We start from the raw sequence: 25,133 nt of genomic DNA on the forward strand, positions 1-25,133 counted from the left end.
CACAAAAGAAAGAAAATCATACAGGTTTGGAACACAAGGGTGAGAATGCGATGACAGAATTTTCATTTTTGGTTGAAATATTAATTTAATTTAATTTAGACCATGCAAAAATTGCTGAAAGTCTAAATACTTCAAATCTATCCTAAAACATTTGGAGTGGTGCAGTCAGAAAAGCATCCTTAGACATGTAAACATGTACATTTTATTTGTCAGATGGTCAAGGAGCAGTCGAGGATGGAGACTGGAACCTTACCCTGTTTTAAGTCAGATGCGAGTAAGAGTCTAACTCAATTATGATCTGCTTGCAGCCTCCATAGTGATTGGGAAGTGGTGGTGTGAGATGGAGCCGTGTCTGGAGGGAGAGGAATGCAAGACTCTACCAGATAACTCCGGCTGGATGTGCTACTCCGGAAACAAGATCAAAACCACCAGGGTGAGATTTAGACACCTGAAAGCATTCCTTGTTACTTTACATACATTACTCAAGCTACTGAACAATTCATGACTCTTAGTGGTGCAGTATATGATTGCATGGTGTGATTCGACTGTGTTCAGGTAGCCAATAACAATATGGTCGATGGTAATTTTTATTTAAGTTTTATTGCCATTTAGAATTTAAAGCGTGTCCCGATGGGATTAATTAAGAACACTGAAACGTTTTCATTTGAAAATGCATCTTTATCTCTGATTTGGACTTCCGTCCACATAGAGATGGAATTTTTGTCAACGAAGACGGAGCTTTTGGAAAACGCTCTCCCAAGTGGATAAATTTGAAAACATTGTTTCCGCGTTGCAGTGTGGACTGTGAAAACGGAGGAATGTGAAAACGATGGTGCATGTTTAGTCGTGACACATAGATATCTATTAGATTACAAAGTTTTATTAATCCCTGTAAGGGGAAACTCATTTGCCACCATTGCAATTAACAAACACAGCAGCGTGTCGTGTATGTATTGGCAGTAGCAAGTCCTGTACTTGCTCTACCCCAGCAGCAGCAATAAAAGCAGCAGCAGCAGATCTATTCCGCCAAGACCAAACATACAACATTGTCATACCCATTACCATGTCAATCACTCCGAGAGTTGTCATGACAGAACTTTATTTCTCGTAAATCTTGTGAACTTTTAGTACGTTTTACGCATGCGTAGTAAGGTGCTTTAAGCATTTTCAGATGTTTCAATGTGGATGAGCAACTTTTGGAAAACGCTTGAAAACGCTAGTGCGGACAAGGAATGTTTTAAAATGAAAACGCCGTTTTCAAATGTATCAAGATTATTGTAGACGTAACCTTACACTAGTTTGTTTTCATTTTAAACGCCTGGTGTCCACACTACTCCGTAGTTTCGACCCTTGAAAACTGAGATTTTTGGAAACGCTGCAGGCCCTGTTTTAGTTTGAAAATTCCGGGGTTGCATTTCAGTGTAGACGGAGCAAAACTGAGACTTTTTCCAATCTTGATTCATTTGGATAAATATTAGGTACATTCATTTAAAAACAAAAAAAAACAAAAAAAAAACTCACCTAATGCTGTAAACATACAGAGAGCCCGGTAGGCTGGTATTATTATTGAAGGTTAAAAATAACAACTTAAATTAAATATAATGCAAATATAATATATAATAATAAATATATAATACAGTGCACATATTTAGCAAAATACTCCTCTCTATAGCTAATTTGTCTATCCAACTAACATGCTATGGTCTTTAAAATGGCTTTCCTGATCCTGATGTAAATGTAAACGTTATGTGACATTGTTCTCCAGCTGTTTTATTGACCTTTATTGAAAAATACTGATTGCTCGATATTAAGTATGAGGCATATACATTTTGGTAAGTTTAACTGGATCTTTCAACATATTGTTGATTCGTGTTTATTTACTATTCACTAGTTGTAAAGAGTAAGATATGATCGCTTCACATGGCGCTTGAACTGAGGTGCTACAGAATCTGTCACGTCACATTTACAAGTGCCAAAGCGGTTTGAATTTGTTTGAATTTCGTAATAAAATTGACAGAATCTGAGAGCTGAGAATTTGCTTCATATCAAAAGTAACCTGCTCTGTCTTGTCAGTCGGTGTCAGTGTCCTCTTTTCTCTGCGTGAGAAAATAGATGTGACGTGAGAGCGTGTGAAAAGGGTCAATAGGTCTATTTCACAAAATGGCGACCGTGACCGCCCACTACAATCAGGGCCGGCCCGAGGCATAAGCGAACTAAGCGGCTGCTTGGGGCCCTCTCGCCACCAGGGGGCCCCATATCGAGTTTTTTTTTTATATATATATTTTTTATATTAGCCTAATTAACTTAAACAAGTGACATAGATGAATGAAAGGATTAATAATTCAAGACAAGAAAATTCTGATTTCATGATCAATATACCTGCCTACAACTGCTGCTGTGTCTGCCAGTGTTTGAGTCATGAGCATAACCTCGCGTGCATAGACAATTTGTGCGCAGTCATGGTAATGTTAAGCCATGTCACAAAAATTTTATTTGATCAATGATTTATCCTTTAAATGTAATGATATTCAGAACAGAACAAGAATAAAATAACTATAAACAAGCCGAAAACAAAATAATTGAAAGCGAAAGTGAAAGTAAGCGGCGTTGGGCTCACGTATCTCTCTCATTAGAATCAAAATGTTTCAACATTCGCGATGGATTTGGATGGTAAACTATTCTTTATCATAGGCTTTGTACTTCACTCACTTTCCAATATCGACGGAAAAAATAATCCTCTTCACACGTGCAAAAATGTGCTTGGAAACATCACAGTGGAGCGATGCTTACGCTGAATGGTATGAATTGTACTACTGACTATTTATTTAAACAGAGCAGTGTAATTTGTATATGTTAGGTTGACAATTTTATTATTATATTTTATTACGGCTATAACGAACAGGCTGCGATGTCAAGATTGCAATGCTGGAATATGTGTGTGTGTGTGTGTGTGTGTGTGTGTGTTGTGTGTGTGTGTGTGTGAGGCACGGGCGCGATCGAACAGTGGAAACATAAAAACATACTCCGTCATGTTCATACAAGACATCATTCAAACTGCAAAGTGTTGCAAAACGTTGGAGGATATTTTGCAAATATTTGTTTTGATGTTTTGTGCAGACTGATCTCATGAAATGGCGTATGTATGACACGCCAATTCGTATTTCCATTTTTGGCGTGTTATCAACACGCATAATCGATTTTCAGCGTGTTTATCAACGCCGTGACTTAACGTTACATTAGGCCTACTGTATATATAAATATATATGACCTACCCCAACCGCGTCCCTAAACCTACCCGTCACTAGGGTTAATACCATTTATGAGTGTTCCCCTACCATCCTAGGAAAAAAAATATTGCTCCCCAGATGTAGATATATATTTTGCTCAGTTTCGCTCGGACATTTAACGGCGTACACATACACGCGGAATCACTCTGACGTTTAACGGCGTAGACATACACGCGGAAGATGACGGTTCGTTTCGGCGTGGACATACATGCGGATAGCTCATAAATGCGTATAAATAACACGCCACTTGACTTGAAAGTGGCGTGTATGTTTACGCAAAGTCATGATGTCATGTTGTTTTGTGACAGTTTGTTGTCAGAAGTTTCAAAGAGTTACTAAAAACTTTTTTTAGTATCTATTTTTTATTAAGTATTTTTTTTGTATTAATACATAACCTCATTGTATTAATTTGTAATGTAACATTATAGCGTGAAATTTGTGTCAATAATCGTCAAGCACAGGTGACTGCGTGGTGGGAGGGGGCCCCCAAATCAAATTCTGCTTAGGGCCCCCAAAAGGCTCGGGCCGGCACTGGCTACAATCGCCATTCATTCTTAAAATGGACTGTGAACAGCGTGTTTTCTCTCAGTCATTCATGTATTTGCCAAAAGTACATATATCAGATGTTGTCCGTTTTGTTGACAGTTTTCAGATAACCAGATAAATTCTAATGTATTACTTGTCTCAGTATCAATAGTAACAGCAGCTTTAGTTAGAAAAAAACCCACTGTTCCATTCATTAAAATTGCATTACACTTGATGACTAAGCTCACACTTACTATATCTATACCCACAAAATCAGCACTCCATTTCTGCTTCCTCATGTACACAACAGACACCTCTTTTTGCCGTCCGTGTCTAGCGTAATTTAACTTCTCCCCAGTTGTTCCATGAAAATCGGGAAGGCACGGTCTGCGGTGTAAGATAATTACGACCGGACTCTCTAACACGGACTTCATCCTCCGTGAAATGCTTATCATACAAAAAAGTGCTGCCTTTCCTGACTGTAAATGTCGGCCCCTCCTCTCTTCGTATAGCCCAAATCCAACGCCTTTTCAATATTTCGTTGCAAGGAAAGCTGTGGAACGATAAATAGGGTTGTTTCTTTTTCGAGTGGAAACATAAAGGTGCGCAACAGGTCTGACTGCTTTTAGTCTCCGCCATTGTTCTCCGACTGCTAGCGCTTTCACCGGAAAAGAGTTTACCCTACTTCCGGTCTCGGCGGCCATTTTTGTGAAATAGGCCTATTGCGTGATTCTCATTTGAAAGTTGAGAATTGGCAGCCCTGACAATAACAATGAGATGTAACTTCAAGCTTTGCTGACTTTGTTGTCTTCTTTAGCATCCATTGTGCAGTTAAACTCCACATTTTATAATACTGCAGCTGCCTACGTGTGCAAGAGGCAAGCTATTATTAGAGCAATTGGCAACTGTTTACACTTGTACTCGCATGCCCAGTGTGCATGAATGGTCATGTGACATGCGTTTTTGGTCGTGTAGTGTGGATGGAGATCTTTTCTGAAATGCAATTGAAACGCCAGTGCAACTGTCATAGGCCAGTTAGAGCTGTGCGAGTAAACCTCACTCCCCTGATCTCAAGAGGCGCCCTAGTGACTGATGCTAGAGGCTGTGGTCTTTAGCCTCCTTGTTAGAGCACCCGCCGACCACGCTGGAGACTATGGTTCGAATCCCGCTTGAAGCAGGTTGAGTAGGACCGGTTACATTTGGTGCCATGACCCGGATGGGAGTGAGGTTTAGGGGGGGTGAGTGTAACTGTTGTAGGGCAGTAAGAGTTGTGCGAGTAAACCTCACTCCCCTGATCTCAAGAGGCGCTCTAGCAATTGATGCTAGAAGCTGCGGTCTTTAGCCTCCTTGTTAGAGTGCCCGCCGACCACGCTGGAGACCACGGTTCAAATCCCACTCAGATCAGGTTGAGTAGAACCGGTTACACTAGTATGGACAAGGATCATTTTCATTTTAAAACGCCATGTTAAAACAAAAACGCAATAGTGTGGACAGCCTCAGTATGATTTCCCCCCCCCTTATTTTCTTTTTCTTTCTCCAGAATACCCACCCATACACATCCTTGTAGCAGATATAGAGTCACTGGAAAGCTCATAACGGAGAAACTTTACGAAGGTTTTTGATTTTATTCCTCCTTTTTGCCTGTTCAACATGGTGATTCAGTGAAGACATAAAATGATCAATAGAAAACAAATTATGGATTTCAAAGGTGTGGGAACATTGGTAAATGTGTGAAAAAATAGTTCCAATCACATTTGGTTGTTATTACAAATAATCTCTGCATGATATGATGTTGCTAATTATTTGAACATGAAAATCATTCTCAGACTGTTTTCATATTACTCATCCATCTTTTATTTACTTTACTTTTTCAGGGAAATATCCAAGACGACAAGCTGAATTAAGTTTTACCAACTCGAAACCAACAGACTTGTCTAATGACTTGACATGGAGCCCTTTTCTCATAAATCCATCTGTCTCTAACACGGACACCAGACTTTCTAAGATAATCTTTGTGGGCGTGGAACTGCTGGTTCTTTCATTGTTTTGTTTGACAATTGTCAAATATTTGTTTCCTCTCAGTGAGTCCTGGATAATTAAACTCGTATCCCTTTGTGTGTGGAGTGCACTCAAACCAGCTACACCTTGCCTGAAATAATCTTCAACTGTAAAATTCTTGGATGTTCCTATGTCTCCGGAAGAACATGTTAATTCTCCTACTGTATGTAGTGAAACTGGCTTCCTGTTCATGTGGATTTTCAGAAGGGGATCGTCTTCAAGCAACTTTAATAAAGACACTTTGTGCATTGACTATGAACAAAATGTAGAGGAGCATGTCTACATGGAATGACTGATCCCATCCTATCCGGCCGGAGATGTTCCTCCATTTCTTGGAACATTATATCAGATTAAGAATTCTGAATGAATTATGGTGTGATACTAAAACCAAATAAGTCCTTAGCATGATTTTATGGGAAGTTGTAAATATAGGTGAAAGAAATGTTTTTCATAAATAAAATGAATAAAAAAAAATGGTGAGAATTATGTTACAACTATATTTAATTTGCAATAAACAATAGCTTAAAGGTATAGCGGAGGATGTTTTACTTCCTGGTGGGTAGTCTAAACTATTGGTCCTCCTAATTGTCAATCATTCTGGTGAATCAATCAAACTTTTCAAAAAGTGGAGAGGGCGGGTCTTATCTAAAATTTGGAAAGATCCTCCGCTATACCTTTAAATGTGAAAATAATGGGTGAGAAGGTGCAAAGGAACAGCCATGTTTACGTGTTCTTGTTCACGGTTCTTTTGATTGGTTAAAGATGCTATTTTTATTTTTGGGCTTCAGTACTATTTTGACAAATTGAGTCATCAAGGCTTAACTGAAGTGTTCTCAAAATGTACATGTTTAATGAAAAACTAATAGACCATCACTTTGGCTACAGCAATATATAAAAGCTGTGGATTTATTACTGAAGTTAATGAAGCCTGATTGAAATATGCTGGTGCATGCACATATAAAATACCATGACATTTAAATATTCTGAATCAAATTCATTTCCCATTGTTCAAATATACCTTCATTAAATGGTATAAGACCTACTAAGACCATTCTGTATATTAAGGGTTCTGGTCATTTGAATGGACTGGAGAAAAGAGGGTCGAGAGGGTATTTGAATGTGTAGGCAGGTAGTCTGCACTGAAGGACACTGTGAAAATTCTGACACCCGCTGGGACATTTACCTGTCGTTTACATTCAGAAATAGTCCTCTCCGCTCGGAGCAGCTGAGGGCCAGAGCACGCACTCACTCTGAATATGTAGCTCTAGCATTTTAAGCAGGGAGCTGGGAACATAAGAGCCTCGGTGTTGCTGTCGGCATGCAGAAAGGAGGCTCTAACTACAGGCTGAGTGAATACAGATCACTACATTTACAGTCCTCCACATGGGACAGCAGAGGATGAACTTTAGCCCTCACCTTCAGTGGAGCTTTAGTGGAATTTCAAACAGTTGACTCCAGAATATCAGAGTGGAAAACTTAATAGGCTACATGGAAATCTTAAGCAAATACCAGCATTTTCTCTTGCAGGCTGAGCTTTTGTTGGAGAGGTCTTCAAATCATGGTTTTTGCCAAATGGAAAAAGTTCCTTTGTGTTGTAGAAAAGATTTACAATACAAAGAGGAATCATAGTATTACCATTAAGATACATAAATGAAAGGAAATTAGCTCATCTACAAATATCATTATACAATAGTTTTAGTTCTAAAATTTTATTGGCTAGTGCTTGTGGTAACATACTGTAAGGTTTCAGGAGTGAAGGGGCATAGATTTTAAGGGGTCAAGCTTAAAATCGCTTAGAGCACCTTTAAGTCAGTAGGCGGAGAGTAGGAGGTATTTTGTGGTTGTTCGAACACATTTGACCACATGAACATCTACACTATGAAAGCAATCTGGTCAAATGTGGTTGACTACCTCTGGAAGTGGTCGAAAGTGCACAAACTTTTTAGACCGTTTACATCTGTTTTTAGAATTGTCCACTTGTGATCCGATCAACCAAAACGCATCTTAATAGGCTACCAGGTGTAAACAGGGTCATAAAGCGATCTAGTTTACAGAGTTAATAAAGTAGGCAGGTGTGGGTCACAATATTTTGGTCATGTTTTCAATATTAACCATTTGGATTTATCTGGGTTTACTATGGGCTTGTTCTTGTTTGCTGTTTTTTTTCTAGCAAGATCTGGCAAAATGAAAGTCAACGCTCATACTAGGGGTGTTCGGTTCCGGTTTTTTTGGAGTCGACTCCGACTCCCGACTCCTAATTTTGGAGTCGGTGGAATCGACTCCTCGACTCCATTTACTTTGAATTAAAATAGGGTCAGGATTCAGAAGGTGCGTCTCAATATGCTTCCTCGTTTCTCGCTCGTATGTCCTACGACCCTGAAACCGTTCGAGCTCCGCTCTCATGTAGGACATCTAAATTCTTTAATTCCACCGGGAGGAGGGCGAGGAACGAGGAGGCTTCCTGAGGAGTCAAGAGCGAGGATACAAATGTTTCCTATACTAAAATGTTTAATCAACTAAACCTTATAAATCCCCCTCCTTTTCACATCGCAGCTTCTTCAAATCATATTTAAGTGAGCAATATGTTAGTATTAATCATTAAACTTGTAAAAGCAGACTTGTTTTAGACAGTGTATTTATCAATTTATTTTGTATATTATTTTATATAATTTTAATGTAGTGAAGCTATGAACTTTAACTTAAGCATGTTTAACTTTATTTTTTAACTTTTTTTGTTTAACATTGAAAAATATTAGTTATATTATTACCAGTGGTGGAGGAAGTACTGAATCTCAGTACTTAAGTAAAAGTACAAATAACCAGAGACATATTTACTTTAGTAAAAGTAGAAGTACCACAATGAAAACCCTATTAAGTAAAAAGTAAAAAGTAGCCTACCTGATTTTAAATGTACTTTAAGTATTAAAAGTAAAAGTACTTGCATAACAATTTATTCTCTTAATGTCTATATTCTAATAATTAGGGCTGTAACAATATGCAATATGAATCCGAAATCGCTACACTCAGATCTACGAACCTGTGTCGCGGTGTGAGAAGGCAGAATCGCGACACACACCTTTTTTGAAGTTAACATTATACAATACGTAGACCTACACCACAAAACTAGTTGAGGGTAAATTATTTAATATTGGGCAATTCCATATCGTTGTAAACGGGACATTTGCAGTAAAAACTTGAAATATAAATTCTCAGAAAATGCATTTAATACATATTGAAAAATATCAGTATGCGTTTTATATTTAATGGGAAATAGCCTAGGCTACACATGCGTTACGGGACACAAAAAATCTTTCACTTTTAGGTAGCAAAATATTTTTTTGTAATTCTGTGAATTACACTGCGCAAATCAAAAATAATACCCACCGGATGAAGAAGGGTTGGCTCTCCACAGAACATAAAATATTGATTTTATTTTATTTTTCGTGTTCCCATTTATGAGGAAAAAACAAAAGACGTGACAGTTCTCTGTTACGGACATGACCGCTCTGAAAGCGACTTTAAAACTTTCACTGAGACCTCAAACAGAAAGCACAAAGCCTTTTTTTTTAAAGTGAATTTCGTTTTGTATTAATTGTATCTTAATTTTAATCAATGTTTCATCCAGGATTTAATAAATAAGTAAATATAGTAGAAAATAGATAATCACGACACGTAGGCGCCGGCGAGTGAACTGAAGCGCGTCTCATAAATGAACCAAAACTCAGCATATAAGGTATCCTACTTGCCTCACACAGACCTGATAAATATATCTTAAGAGAGCTTTAAATGTGTACTTTTAAACAGAACAATTCAAAACGAAAGAAAACCGACTGCTCTGCTTATGTAATCCGTAAGAAATGCGCATTTCTCTCTGGCGCGTTCACTACTGCGAAGATCGCGTATCAGTATCGTCAACCTCATCTTTGCAGCCGACACAGAAAACACTTGTTTATTAATAAACAATTAAAATGTCTCCTTGCTATATTTGACATATTCATTGCTTTTGCCGGTTCTTTGTGACAGCTTTTAGGTGCTTTATTGGCAGCGCCACCAACTCGTCAGCACCGAAAACATGGAGATTTTTTTCAATCCCTGTTTTGGCAGGGGGAAAAACTGATCCGAAAATGTAACGAAACGTTGTAGAAATGTAGTAGAGTAGAAAGTATAATAATTGCTGCAAAAAGTAACGAAGTAAAAGTCAAAAGTATGCACTATTGATTCTACTAAAGTAAAGTACAGATACGTGAAAAATGTACTTAAGTAAAGTAACGAAGTATTTGTTCTTCGTTACATTCCACCACTGATTATTACCAATAATAACTGTTGTTTAATAATAGTTTTTAATGCACTTGTCATTTAATAATAGAAAATGAACTTCATAATAGAGTGAGTAGGCTACATGCCATTTCACTAATGTTAATGTTCCATCCTCGCATCCTAAGGGGATGGAGGTAAGAGGAAAGGAAACAAGGATGCATATATAAGAATTGACAAGCACACAAAGCATTACATAGTTTTTGTTATACACTTAATTTACTCCCTTCAGTTTTCAGAAGTACAACACTAAACACTATACTCTTATTTACACAGCACTTGTCTTTTAATGTCTTATTTAGGGATAACCTACATGATTACATAGCCTACATTACCTGGAAATTATAGATATCAAAGCTCTTCTGTAGAAAACGTCTAATTTTTCTAAAAACAGTCATCACTCAACAGTATCACTCAATCAACCACCACTTACCAATTATGGGCATGTCCCACTCTCACCCTGAGGACTGGTACATGATTGGTTCGTAAAACCTACTGCAGTGTTTTGTGCCAATCACAACCAATTGACTGTATTGAACCACATCATGATTGATTGAGCCGCAAAACAGACCCAACAGAAAAAAACTATCTATACATTATTGTTCTTTGTCTTCCTGGCATTACTTTTTTTTCCCTCTCATTTCTTTATCTTTTTATTTTAATTTCCGTATCTTTACATTCATTATAATCTTTTCGTTATAATGAACTGTTGCTGTGTTGAACTTGAAAAAAACACTCGACACTGGGAGTCGATTCCTGACCTGGAGTCGATTCCGACACTAGGGCTAGTGAGAGTCGAGGAATCGACTCTTTTGGAGTCGACTCCCCATCTCTAGCTCATACCACTTGCCCTGTGGTTTTCTTGCTCGTCACACACGGCTACATCTCTGATGCGCATTTAAATACGTCATTAACAACTAGTTGTTCAGTTTTTGTTAAACTAACATAATACAACAAGATGAAGGCATCAGCTGACATGACATTAAAATGTTCAAATGTAATGAGTTATACAAAAACACAAACCAACACATTCTCACCTGTGAAACGTTATCACATTTTTATGGAATTCAAATCTCTGCTGTTTTACAACCAGAAAGTATGCAATGATTTTCATTGTGAATGACGACACACTGGCAGTTCCAAGATGGCTGGCGGACGCGATGATGTGTCTGATGTGATGATGTGTCTGATGTGGCATACATATCTATGGTCACTGCCTGCATTTTTCAGGAGTTAATTCGGTAGTAGAATGTGGTTGTCAATCCCATAAATTACTGAACCGTGTGTGTAGCCTACTGAACGGATCAAGCACTAAAAATGAACTAAGAACCGAATTTATGCAGTGTGTAAGTGGCCACATGTTTGTATCGAGCCGCTTGTGTTTGTGCGCTCTGGGACAAACTGTCACTCTGTGCATTAGTGGTGGGATGTTTACGGTGTTTCTTTCCGCAGTGTACATCTTTGCTAGAGATGGGTGAGTCACTGAATGATTCATTACATTTTTCAAAAAAACGAATTGTTTTTTAATGACTGTTTTTATGAGTGAATGATTGGATAGTTATTTCAACAAATTCATTCAAATGACTGATTAATTTAGAAAATAAACAAGTTCCTGCCTTTATGAGTGAGTGATTGAATCATTTTACTTAACCACTTGATTCAAAAACAGATTCTTTCAGAAATTAAACAAGTGAGTGGCTGTGTCCAGGGGCGTCGAACTGGGGGTAAAACCAGTACTGATTACCAGGGCCCCAAGGGGAAAGAGGGCCCTTGTAAAGCTTGGAATATATTTTATTTGACCTGGATATTTTCATTTCCTAATTAAATTTCATAATGAATGTAAGATGAAATTTAAAGTTAGTGTATTGGCTGAATAACTTGGTTGATTGATTGACTGGTCCCACCTCTTGCTAATGCGCCAAATGGTTTAGTCCATCTGCATGCATTTTGTTTATGTTAGTTAGTGGAGCATCTAGTGGAGCGCAAACTTCTGCTGTAGAAAGCCAAATCAGGCCACCAAAAAAAGAAATGAAAGACAGGAGAAGGAAAGAAAACAAAATGAGGGGAAACATTGGTAACTGACTTCTTTTCAAAGAAAGGTGAGCACAAACTAGAACACAACATCTATAGTGCTAAACTGCTTGAATATATCCGCGATCGTTAGTGCTAAAAATGAACTGAGACAACCCATTGAAAGAGCAGAACATACACTTTCAGATGATAATTTGGTTAGGCTATACATGTAATCTGAGGTAAAGGCTAAATAAATAAACTGTACACTAACAATGCTGTTTGTATTAAACACATCATTATAATAGCCTAAATTGAAACCTGTTTAATTTTAAATTAATAGGCTATAATATCTAAAATTAGCAATTTTATAGCTTACATTGGGTGTTATACAAAAAAAATTTGTAATATAATTTTAAGCTTAACCTTAACCTTAGTAACCACAGTAAAGTAGGCTAGAGAATGTTGGGAAAGGAGGTTTGAAATGTGTGTAGACATGCACACACGACAAATTATCGGGGGTTGAGGAACATGGGGGCCCATCAGGACTGCCTATGCATAGGGCCCAGGATCTTGTGCTACGCCCCTGGCTGTGTCTGAAACCAAATACTCTCATAGTACAATACTTCTTTTCCAGTATGTTCTATATAGTATAAATGGGTGTTGCATGAATGTAATCCGGTATTACATGTGTCACGTTGTCATGCGACCAACTGTGACCACTACTCCTCTCCTGTGGCATCATAGCATATTAAAGTGTCCATTGAATGCTCAACTCAGAATCTTGAAGTAATAGGTCAACTGGGTAGTTTTTGTCTACTGTTCTATGAACATACTACTCTTTTCACATACTGAGTCACAGAATAATTTACTTAATTGATTCCTTCAATAATACTGAGACATTAATGTACACCATTGTCGAAAGACAAAATGATTCTGATTTGACAGAGTAAAACAGAAAAAGTAACTTGTGTCTAAAAAGCAACTTATTCAGGGCCGTGCAGAGACCTTTGGAGGGGCAGGTGCTCAAAGTATAAAAGGGGTCACATGGAACAAGGCTTTAAATAGGCTGTGCTCAAAATATCAATCCAGCAATATATCAATATGGAATAATTCTGTATCGATACGGCAGCAAATGCTGTGATGCAGTTTTGAAAAAGAAACAGAACAGAAAAGACAATTTTAAGTTTAAAAGTTAAAAAATTATTTATGTGCACCTATTACTATGGCATGAAAATTTCACTTTTGGAGGTTTTTTAACATTAACATGAGTTCCCCTAACCTGCCTATGGTCCCCCAGTGGCTAGAAATGGCGATAGGTGTAAACCAAGCCCTGGGTATCCTGCTCCGCCTTTGAGAAAATGAAAGCTCAGATGGGCCAATCTGGAATCTCCCCTATATGTTGTAATACAGGGAAAGGTTGCCTCCCCTTTCTTTGCTTTGCCCGTCCAGAGACTTTAGCGGCCCATGAGAAAATGAGCTACGACTGTGCAAGCGCGATATTGTTTTTTCCTCGAGAGATATCATGGCTTGCAAACGAGCGAAGCATGACAGTTGCTCAATGTTTGGATGTACAAATGAACACAAAAGTCTTTTTTTAGTTCCTTCATGTAATAATGGCAGAGGTCTGACTAATATAGTGGCACTGGTTAGTGTCTATAGCTGATTATATATATATATATATATATATATATATATATATATATATATATATATATATATATATGTGTGTGTGTGTGTGTGTGACAGAGTGGACAGCAGGTGTTGAGTAGAGGTAAATCTTCAGGAATAGATCATGGGGTATGTGTAACATGACTTCAATATACGTGGACATGGAGAACTTTGTCATTAAAAAATGAGCCAGAGTACAGTCTTCTATGCTAATAGAATCTTCTATGCTATGCTAATACAGCTTTAGAACGATAGCAAATCAGAGCAACATGAAAAGCCAACAACGTAGGCTAGCGTTATGGCCGGTTCAGATTACACGTTTTTAGCCCGATTTTGCCACGATCCGTTTGACTTAGAGTGTCGTGGGAATTCGTATATGACAACGGGCGTCGGGACGCAAGATTCGATCGTTTCATCTCGTATAGTGTGTCATAGCGGGCGACAGCCTACGTTGCGTCTGCGATGCTTCACGACACCACGACAAAAAGAATGGATAAGACACATGCCTTTGGTGTGAGAGACCCGGGTTCGAATCCACTGTGAGACACCAATGTGTCCCTGAGCAAGACACTTAACCCCTAGTTGCTCCAGAGGCGTGCGACCTCTGACATAATTAGCAATTGTAAGTCGCTTTGGATAAAAGTGTCAGCTAAATGAATAAATGTAAATGTAAATGAAATGGAGGAAAGGTTCGTGGCGCTGTGGCAACAGTACTCCTGCCTGTATGACGTTTCATCGAGAGAGTACCATGACAGAATTAAAAAAGAAAAATGCTGGCGAAAAATAGCAGAAGTACTTCAGCAACCCGGTTAACTGTGTTAACTGACTGGAATTAGCATTAAGCTAACTAATCATTCATTAAATTGTTCTTCGCTATTGAGAATGAGGAGATGTCGTCACGACACAGCGCCCCGCCCTCAGAGACCGCGTCATCCTCCCCTTTCCGCCATTTTGGGAGGATACACGCCAGCACCGTTCATTGTTTGTATTGATAGTAGAGGAGGTTGTCGCACTATTTTAGAATGCCTGGAAAACACTGCTGTTTAAAAAACTGCTCCAGTGTCTCACACGATTGTCATGGAAACCGTAGGAGCCATGTATTACAGTTTTTTCGTATTTTAAAATTTAAAAGTAAAAAAAAAAAATCATTTTTGTTTGGCATTGGTAGTAAATTTCTCCCTGTAAGGACCCTTTTCTTTTGCCGCATTCTTCTCCATTTATTCTTAATTTTCTCGTAATTTCTATTATAATTCCTCGAGCCGTCTTTCCTGCTCCGTCTCTGTATTGCTCTTGCACTGTTGCCCCTGGCAACCCATAGCGTATCCTCCCAAAATGGTGGACGGGCTCAACTCGTCACGTGACAGCAAGCTACCTATGAGTATGTCCTCATTCTCAATAGATAAACTTGTTTGTGTGAGTGTGATTATGTATGTGTGTTACGAGTGAGAATGCGTGAGTGTGTGTGAATGAGCGAGCGAGCAAGAGTGTGTGCAGGGTTTTTCCTGCATAGAGAATTATGAGGCGGCCGCCTTCGTCAAATTTCGTGCCGCCTCCGGCTCTCGACAAAACTCGGACCGCTTGTGTCCATTCTCAAACCGTATAGTGCTGCGCGCAGTGCGCGGATAATCCGCGGGTCGGGTGGGCCAAGTAATAAAAATATTCCATTCCAATTAATCGAGGGTGGATGACAGATAAATCATTTTGTTTTGAGTTTAATAAAGACACGGAACTCTCATCGCGCTAATGAACGTGCGTCACTCTACTTTCGTTTTCAACAACGTAATTCTCTTCAGGGAAAACCAATCAAGGAAAACATATCAGGACTCGACAATAACCATAGACTGTGTCCGGGTCACGTTTTTTTTTTTTTTTTGAAGGGAAAAGTGAGAGAGAATTGTAGCCCATCCGGACAAATGCCCTGATTAAAACAATTTTTAATATAAAAATAAATAAAAAACTAGATAATCACCGAAAACGTGAGGATGATTCTGTTTTATTTCATTTAATAGTTGATAATAATATAGGCCTACCTAATGTAGGCTACTAACGGTAACAAAGTTGCGCTGTTGAGGCTTGCGATGTTATTTATAACATATTATAGTTAAGAAAAAACAATAGCCTTGGCTAACGTTACACACGACCAGAGTGCTGTTTTCCTGAATGCCATCAAGATTGAAACCGAGACTGATTTCATAATCATAACAGTTCAATAAACAAATCATTAAAATTAAGTCACTTACATTTTAGACGCAATGACTGTTTTTGTTCTGTTTCAGCAGCGAAAATAGTTCCAAACAAAGATCACAGAAGAACCATAGCGCATCTCACAGCAACACTCAGCCATGTTTCATTAATGAATGATTCAGCGTTTTGAACGAATCGGTTGAGTCAAAGATTCAATTACCTATTCTTAAACTGCCTCATTCTGAATGAATCAGCCTTTTGAACGAATCGTTTGAATGAATTACTCAATGACTCGCTCATTAAGACGGTCGCCTGCCGCCTCCTACTGGCGGTTTAGTTTCATAAAGTATCATTCTTTTCAACATTCCTTATTTGTATATTCAAAAATATATAAATAATCTAATTTAATATACAGTTATAATTTTCAATGTAAATTATTTAATTTGATTGGTAACAGCTATAGTGTTATTATTTTAATATATTTTAATAATAATCAAATAATCAAATTTAAGAATTTGAAATGAAAGATGGAGCAAACATTTAATAAAATTAGGGGAAAAATGCCCTTTAAAAAAGTGTTTTCCAACAGTGATGTAATGAAACATTGACAATTTAAGTCTGAAGGGAGTAAAGCCTCTGTTAAGGCTATTAAGGAATTGTAATTTTGCCAAAAGAAGAACTTTTATTTTAAATAAATGTTAATTTTTAATTAGCCAACTTCAGTGTGATATGTTAACATATTATCATGCTTAACACTGAGAATTTGAATAATTTTATTGTGATGATCAGATGCAGATATATAAATCAAAGAATAAGGGCGGTTTGCGGATCGATTATTTATTTTTAACAGTGGATTCGGGTGACTCAAAGTGCACCAGATTAATTAATTTATCTTTAAAATTTACAAAAATTTCTTCCATGATCTATGAAAAATAAAATTTAATGACCTTATTATTAAAATACATTATTAGGATTTTACCACCTCCACCTCATTTTGAGCCAGGAAAAACCCTGTGTGTGTGAATGAGTTTATGTGTGTGTATTATGTGAGTGAGTTTAAGTGTGTGTGTGTGTATGCATGTACATAGACTAGATTTTACAGATTAAACATATTTTACCTCAAGTTCTCTTTGAAGGATTGACAGTCCATACTGTCCTCTTCGTGCAATCCAGGAACGTGTCCATTGTCGGGTTTTCTTTCTTTTTTTAATCTTTTTCTGAACACAAGACAGCCAATACGAAAATCGCCGCTTCATCCATTGTTTGTTTACGTTCGTTTCCGGAAGTCAGGCGCTACTAGTTTTGCCTTCACGCGCGTCTTCAAAGACGGCACGCGATGACTGGTCTGGAAGAAACGTGTAGTCTGACATGGTTCTTGTCCACGACACGACACGATTTTAGGAGTCAAAATCGTGTAATCTGACACAGTGACTTTCGCATAAGACAAAAAAATCGTGTAATCTGAACCGGCCATTAGCTAACATGATAAATGTAACAGGTAGCATACATAAACCAACTAAAGTAACGTTACCGTATCCAGACACAATATTTTAAACTAACCATTCGGAGGCGTCCTGCTGTAGCCGCTGAGTTGCAACTTCTTCAGGTGCTTCTGTATGAGACATATAACATATATGAGATATATTAGCTGATTAAAAAATTGTTATGTGACCATGACAAGATGTAAAGATTGCTGACAGTGTTTGGAACTGGCTCACTAGCTCACTGACACTGACCTGCTGTAAAGCTGCAGCTTCTGCCCAGGCTGACTGCTACAAGAAAATAAGAGGCCGGGAGACGCTCACAGAAGCTGCTGCACACCAAGAGCTGCAGGTGGAAAAATAAGCCTTACCAGTGTTGTGATAATTATTTTTAATTATTTTTAAGGCACTCTACGTTTTTTAAATAAATACTGTAATAATAATAATAATAATAGTTCAAAGTATGAATAGTTTTTAGTCAAATAACATAAAAAGACCAGACCCCTCGACGCCCGTGAAACTTTTCTCCCTCAAACAGCAAGCTAACGTTACTTCTACAGGCTACACACAGCAATATAAACAACATCTCTGCATGCTCTCTTCGCGTCGTTCTTGTAAAATGATAATAATAAGTAAACAAACATCAGAATCACTTCGCTGAGAATGAAACACCACTTACCAGCAAGCCGCGGTATTGAAGATATCCTCTGGTAGTGCGCGCGAAATAAAAAATTTTTTAAAAAACGTGCGACGTGAGGAATCGTCGAGTTCGTCAGGTGAAAGGTCATCATGTGGGTCATTTTATTTACGGCTAAATTATAATTCATTAATTTTACTAATAGTTAGATTGGGCAGGCATCCACAAAAGGGCCTTTAATTACAAAAAAATTTGAAGAAATTTTGCCTTGACAAAAGGGCACTTTGGGCACCAAGGGGCAAAGGGGCAAAGGGGCAGGGTCTTGTTTACTCAACTGTATAAAAGCAATATATCCAACTGTGGCCTCATATGGATGTCGCAGTACTTCTGCCAATAGTTAATTGCTTATTATAAAACGCCCAAAAAAAATTTACAGATCAAAATCACATCTAAGTGACATTTTGTCACATAATAACTCCTACATTTTTCTCCACCTTTTTGCTTCCATTACTTCCAAGTTAAATGGTGAAATACATTTTTGAAATATTCAAAAACAGCATGCATAATAATTATAACAGAATAAAAACAAGCTGTTAAAAACAGTTGGAGAGTGTTGCACGTCACACCACAGGATATCAACTTTCCCGTAGTGTTTCACATAAACTAATACACACATTTTTCAAGTTTTCCATCATGTTCTTTTACCACTTCCGACCTCCAGTGTTATTTGGAAGGTCAAAGGTATTCAAATGCAAAGTTAATTCTTCAGCAAAAGTGTTGTAAAAACATATCACACATGCTGATGGTTGCTTGTTAAGCTCTTTGAGGTTCAGTAAATGAGGCTATTAATGATTCAAAGCAGTTTCTGATACAATGGAGCCGCTGGAGCTTTGAAGGATAAAAGCAGCGATGTCCTCATCACTGAAATGCCGTTGACTGGGCTGATATTTGCTCAGAGAGACAATTCTAGGTCTGGGAAGTCTGAAAATGCTCCTGTGAGGCTCTCGGTCTGCTCTGAAAGTCTCTCAATGTCATTACAAAAAGTAATTTATACAACACTTTAAAAGGATGGCGAATGAGCTTGCAAATTGGATCCCTTTGAAAACAACTTGCTGGTATTTTTTTCCTCTCTCAGACAGATTCAAAAGAAATACGGATGTATAAAAATTAAGTTTCGATCTTAGATTAAAAAAATGATCAAAGTCAACAAAATAACAATGGCTGCTCTCTTGTTCCGTTTAACTTCAGCACGAGCACTGATCACAACATGAGCTCCCTTGTTGTTTTCTTGGTGAAGCACTTCTTTTTGACTTTAATTTAACCTGACATCAGGAGCTTCTTACACAACCCTGCTCTCAATCACAATTATTAATGACCAGCACAGAGTCAGGGAGCTGTCAACATGTGTGCTGTTTGGCAATGTGCATGCAGTAAAGCACTAAAACATCTCCAGTACCACTATACCTCTTAGTCTTATTAGCCAGAAACAGCACTGAATAATTCAAAGAAAAGCAGAGGTAAGCACTGTTTCCAAATCTGAAAAACGTTTAAGGAACAAGACAAGCAAGAAAGCAAAACCAACCCGTTCAAATCTCACAGCTCTGTTTTAAAAAAAAAATGCCAGCCACACAATTATTCCTTTTTAAACCAGTGTACCTGAAAATCAGAAAAGCACAGGCTGTGGTGATAGACTATACGCAAACTCAAGACTTGTTTTCACCTTTCATTTTCACCTTCTCGAGTCACTTAATTCACAGCCTCCTCTCACACCCCGATACACAAACAAGTCAGGTATCTCTCAACTAACATTCACACACCATAACACTTGATCATGACAAGCAGACAAAAATAATAACAAGCTGTCCTAGAGTCTGAGTAGTTTTCATGAGACTAGTTAAAGCATGCACAATTTTAAGGTGACGGTGAATTAAAAATCAAACATGAGGTAATGAGGTTACTACACCCCCAAACCTTTCACAATTATAACAAAAATCACCTTTGGCTCTCCTTAATTAAGTCTATTTTAATTATCATTTCTTGCGTGATGTGTAGTTGTTGTTTTTATTTGGTAACCAATTGTGCAATTGCAACCATATTTAGTCAATAAAAATCATCATTAATTAGGTTTATCAATAAATGTGGCACATTTAGAGGCATTCTCGAGTCCTTTTCAAGGCTTAGATCAGTCAACCCACATACTGTACAACAACTTCCCAGCAAATGTGAAGTTTTTCCAATTATACAAAAGACAGTGTGATGATAACAATTCACCAGTCAGTTTTGCCTGTGTTGCTCTATACCATATGCAAGATTAATGTGCAAGCAAAAATATACTCCATAGTATGCATTTCTGGGCATCGATTTGATCCCTGCAGGTACGGAAGTTCATACATCTTTCTAATTCACATACAGACAGACAAATCCCAAAACAAATGGTGCACATCATTGCTCACTTACAGTACTTATGCCAAGTACCTGTACAGTTATGATAACACTGTCATTCACTGATTGCACATTTAACCTAGAACTCTGTTAGCATGTCTCTACACCAAATAAACACTTTTGAAAAAAACGTACACTTAATTGTATTGAATGTGCACTTATAGTGTACTTCAAATCTTAAAAGTCTATATACAGTATAGTATGCTTAGATTAAGTAGTATGTCACTTAAACACTTTTAAAAAGTGCACTTTGTAATAGCTTCAAATGAAAAGTTTTACTTTAAAGTGCATTTTGAAATATTTTTGTGCTTTAAAAAAGTATACTTATTTGATGTATTCACTAAAGCACATGTAAAGTACTTAATTATAATTTAAACTGTAGTGTGTCATTTGTTAAGTTTATATAGGCCTATTCTAAATATACAAAATTACGTCATCTTTACAAGGGTAAACATATTTAAATACATGACATACAAGTTTCAATAGAAATGACATTAAAGTATATTTTAGTTCCCCAAGAATTTCAGTACATTCAACAGTACCATATTGCAAAGACAAATTAAGTAATAATGAACTTACATACTGTATATATAGACTTAAGTCCTTAAGTGGGTCTAAAAACTGTCTTAGGTTCAACTAATTGCATTTAATATAAATTTAAACTAATAATACTGAAGGGTGTGGATTTTGGAATAAACTGCTGCTTCAATGTATATGTAATAAGTAATTATAATCAAGGTATTCATCAATATATTTCCTCTAAATGTCACATGAGTTGAATGACTTCTCTAGGCTTGTGAGATTTTACTTTGTTATAGAAGTTATCAGTGTTTTTACTGAAATGTTCTTTTCATGTATTCTCTAATGTCTGTATTTGATATCTGAATGCAGTAACAGTGCTTGATTATTTAGCCCGGCTTCCAGAAATGAAATATGGAAAGATGTTTTGTTTTGTTTTGTTTTGTTAAGAAAGGTCTTCAACGCGTCAATACATACATCTGTTTTTCTAGGGTACCCTGACGACTATAAGTCACAGGAGTCATTAAAGTCTATTGACCAAGTTGTTTTTCTGGACATGTTGGCGCCCAGCAACCCAAATCTGACAACTGGAAGGTCACGACGTGCCTAACTTCATGGTCTGAGTGTCCGCTGCTATGATCTGTACATGTGTGGAAAATTACTATGTTTATCTATTTCTTAGCCAATGAGAATCATTCAGCCTGAAGCAATGATGTAGCTCAGACCTTGGTGAAGGGTATAATTGCTGTGATATTTGTAACTGTAAGCGAGGCGGCCTACGAACTCCTGTGTGAGTCTTGAAGCTGACTTATGAAACTGCAAACTATCTTAAGTAAATCTTTTCTTTAATTTATTATAATTCTGACTTCGGGTCTTCATTAATCATATCTAGTTCTGGGTCTTTGACTGTAATACCCCTTACAGTAAATTTTTATTTGATTGCAATTAGGCTAAGTGTCCAAAAATCTTTGCATTCAGTTCGCAACTAAGTATTCTAGGTTATATTAGTATACTTAAGTATATGTCCACAATAAGCTCACTTGTAAACGTATGCCTGAAGTGTATTTTTTCACAATGAAAAGGATACTTTAAGGGATAGTCCACCCAAAAATCTTCTTTTCTGTTTGATGGAAGACAGAAAGTTATTTAAGTTTGGAACTAAATGAGGATGAACGGTGATGGAATCTATCTGGATGTGTTTAGCTTACAGGACAGCGATGTACTAAAAACTGAAAATTCATTATCAAAACGATCTCCTTTCACACAGATCCGCAAAAACGACTAAAGGTGTGCACACACCAAAACGCTGCTTCATTTCAATGACCACTACATTGAAAAGAAATTAGGCTACAACAAGTTTCTCTAAACTAGGAATAACGGTCAATTTTATATTGGTTACTTTTCTGAAATAGAATATCCTTTATGACGACAAATGCGACCTCCGAAGGACGCAGCCTTTGAAACGAGACACGGGCGCTTATACGCATGCGCAAGTTGTCGCGGTTTCCACAGAATCACGCTTTTGTAGTTTACTCGAAGACAACGGTAACGTTTTCAAGATCTTTCACTTTGAAACCTTTGAAAGCGTTTTCAGGCCCCCAAAACGCAGTTGTTGTGTGGTGTTGTTGTGTTTTTAGTTGAAAACGGTGTTGTGTAAACGCCCCACAAATTTTTAGGTGAACTGTCCCAATAGTACACAGATATCGCATGACGTGCTCCTCTCGCCTCCTTTTCTCTGCCCAACTGTGAGTATGATGTTAGGGGGGTTTGGGTAATTATGTAACCAATGAACACACATTTTGGAAAAGATACTGAATCTAAGAGGGCTGCCCTCACAACCATTCCTGCTAATTTTCTCCTCTAAAAAGATGGATCCGCCTGAGCCTGGTAATGGTAGATTGCTGGTCTAAAATAGTTCATAATCAGAATTTTTTATTTCCCACAGAGCTCAACAATTTTCTCTGTCTTCCTCCGCTCACTGCTGGATGTAATAAGATGCTGGCATACCGTGTTGGCATGGGTTCCTCATTTCCTTTAAAGTATGCGAACAATGGCATATCGAGTTATTCGCCGGCACTCTTATTAACAACAATGCGATGCATACCAGAAGAGAGAGAATGTGAAACTCAAGCACCCCGTCATTAAGTTCATTATGGATGCCAACATCATTTAAATTCAAGCAGGTATACTTACATCCACTGTCCTCGGTTCCTCTAGTCTAAAGCAATACAGGAGCGTGCTGGCCCTCCCCAGGGGACTGATGCCAGGCACGGCATGCATAAGTAATACCCTGTGTTCTGAATCTTCACACAGAACAATTACTCTTTCCAGGAGAGTTCTGTGTCATTAAAACTGAAATGTGTTTATTGTAAATACATTCAAATTCAACTTGCCTCTTGCCACTTAAACTGTCAGGTATAATTTTATGGTTACTGCAGAGCAAAAAGAGGAAAAAATACCAACATTCTTCATGGTTAAATGGCACCTCAATAATGAATATTAATTCATTAACATTAAAAAAGGTTTAAAAAAAAGATTGAGTTTTACAATTGGAACCACCAAATTAATTCAGTGAATTGTCTTAATGAGCCTTATGATAAATCATTCAAAACAGTCAAGGTGACCCTGGTGTGAATTAATAACAGACTGGAACCTGCAGTGAACCCCTTACATGTGTTTGTGGAAACTAATACATATTTCACTGTTGTTACAGTCATAATTAGAAGCTAACCACCCTACTTCCTCAACCCCAAATTTTAATAAACTCTTAATATGATAATAACCTACAACTCAGGAGCACATGGGCTCCAGCATAGTCTGGTTCTCCATCTGTCTTTCTCACACATCCAGATAAACACACACACACTCACACTCCTCTGTTCTATTTCCATATCAAACAGGGCTTGTTTTGCTCCAAACTTCCATGTTTACTTGCCTCCACTTGCAGGTGGTGTGTCAAGTCAGTCAGATGAAAATGAAGAGACGAGGAGTGTGTTTGAGTACATGTGCGCATGTAGGGGCTTTATCTTAATATTCAGAAGTTTTGCTGTGCAAAAACAACATCAGAGTTAACTTGGTTCCAACTCAGAGAACATGGATTAATCAAGAAAAAAAAAAAAACATATGTACCTATGATTTCCAAAAACATTTAAAGGGATAGTACAGCGATTTTTTTTTAATTTTGTCAACAATTTATCACCCTCATCCACACCTGTATTACTTTTTTTGTGAATAACAAAAATAAATAAAAGTACATTGGAAATGATCTGTTAAACGTACTAGCCTTTGGGGTCTGTAAGAAGACTCTTATGCTCAGTTGCTCACCGAGGCTGAATTTATTTGATCAAAAACACAGTAAAATACAGTAGGCTAATATTGTAAAATAAATTATTACATTTAAAAAAAACTGTTTTCTATTTTAATGTAGTTAGGGGTTCATGCACGTAGTGCTGAAACCCAATTGTAATTGTTAAAATTTCCAAGGTTCAGCAAGGATCACTTTGAGGGCTGGTAGTACTCACACCATCTACCACGTCACCAAGGCTCGCCCTGATCGGCCTGACGGGGGCGCTACAGCGGTGAAAAGTGCACAATCGTAACTCTTATTGTCAGTATTATCAAAAAAAATTACGTTTCGATTCATGGTCTCTAAGGCCCACCAAAACATTTGAAGTGGGAGGAGCCACTTTTACAAAAATGGCTATAACTCATTAAAGAAATTAGATATTTTCACCAATCTCGGCGCACCCATGTAAGAGCTCATTCTGTGGTCGTGTGAAAAAGCACACGTTGAACATGAAAAAAACCCCATGAAAATGGCTATAACCAACCATCGTTAGTCCGATTGACTTGAAAATTGTCTTTGTCCAAGGGCGATTTCGGATTCAGCCATTGTTAATAATAAAAAAATAAAAAATAGCTATAACAGGGTCATTTAGAAAATGGGCGTGGCAAAATATACTCAAAAGCCAATAAATCCTAAACGAAAATTCAAAACTTCACGAA

At 37.6% G+C, this 25,133-nt stretch overlaps 1 protein-coding gene and 1 long non-coding RNA gene across 3 annotated transcripts in view; one reads left to right on the plus strand and one right to left on the minus strand.

The window, feature by feature from the left end:
* The window catches only part of tafa1a (TAFA chemokine like family member 1a), a 46,357-nt gene extending 39,804 nt beyond the window's left edge, over nt 1-6,553 (plus strand). Inside the window, exons 4-6 of one of the 2 annotated variants that reach the window (XM_082144793.1) lie at nt 309-433; nt 5,353-5,426; nt 5,687-6,553. In XM_082144793.1, coding sequence (XP_082000919.1) covers nt 309-433; nt 5,353-5,379 — 152 coding nt within the window. In that variant the 3' untranslated portion in view covers nt 5,380-5,426; nt 5,687-6,553. The remainder of the gene's footprint in view (nt 1-308; nt 434-5,352; nt 5,427-5,686) is intronic. The other variant, XM_082144794.1, reaches the window with a different exon arrangement.
* Nucleotides 6,554-15,352: 8,799 nt separating this feature from the next.
* The window catches only part of LOC309480362, a 133,429-nt gene continuing 123,648 nt past the window's right edge, over nt 15,353-25,133 (minus strand). Inside the window, exon 3 of the long non-coding RNA XR_014199595.1 lies at nt 15,353-16,304. This is a non-coding gene — a long non-coding RNA (uncharacterized lncRNA). The remainder of the gene's footprint in view (nt 16,305-25,133) is intronic.

This window comes from Leuciscus leuciscus (assembly GCF_965113295.1).
Source record: "Leuciscus leuciscus genome assembly, chromosome: 18".
NCBI classification, from domain to species: Eukaryota; Metazoa; Chordata; class Actinopteri; order Cypriniformes; family Leuciscidae; genus Leuciscus; species Leuciscus leuciscus.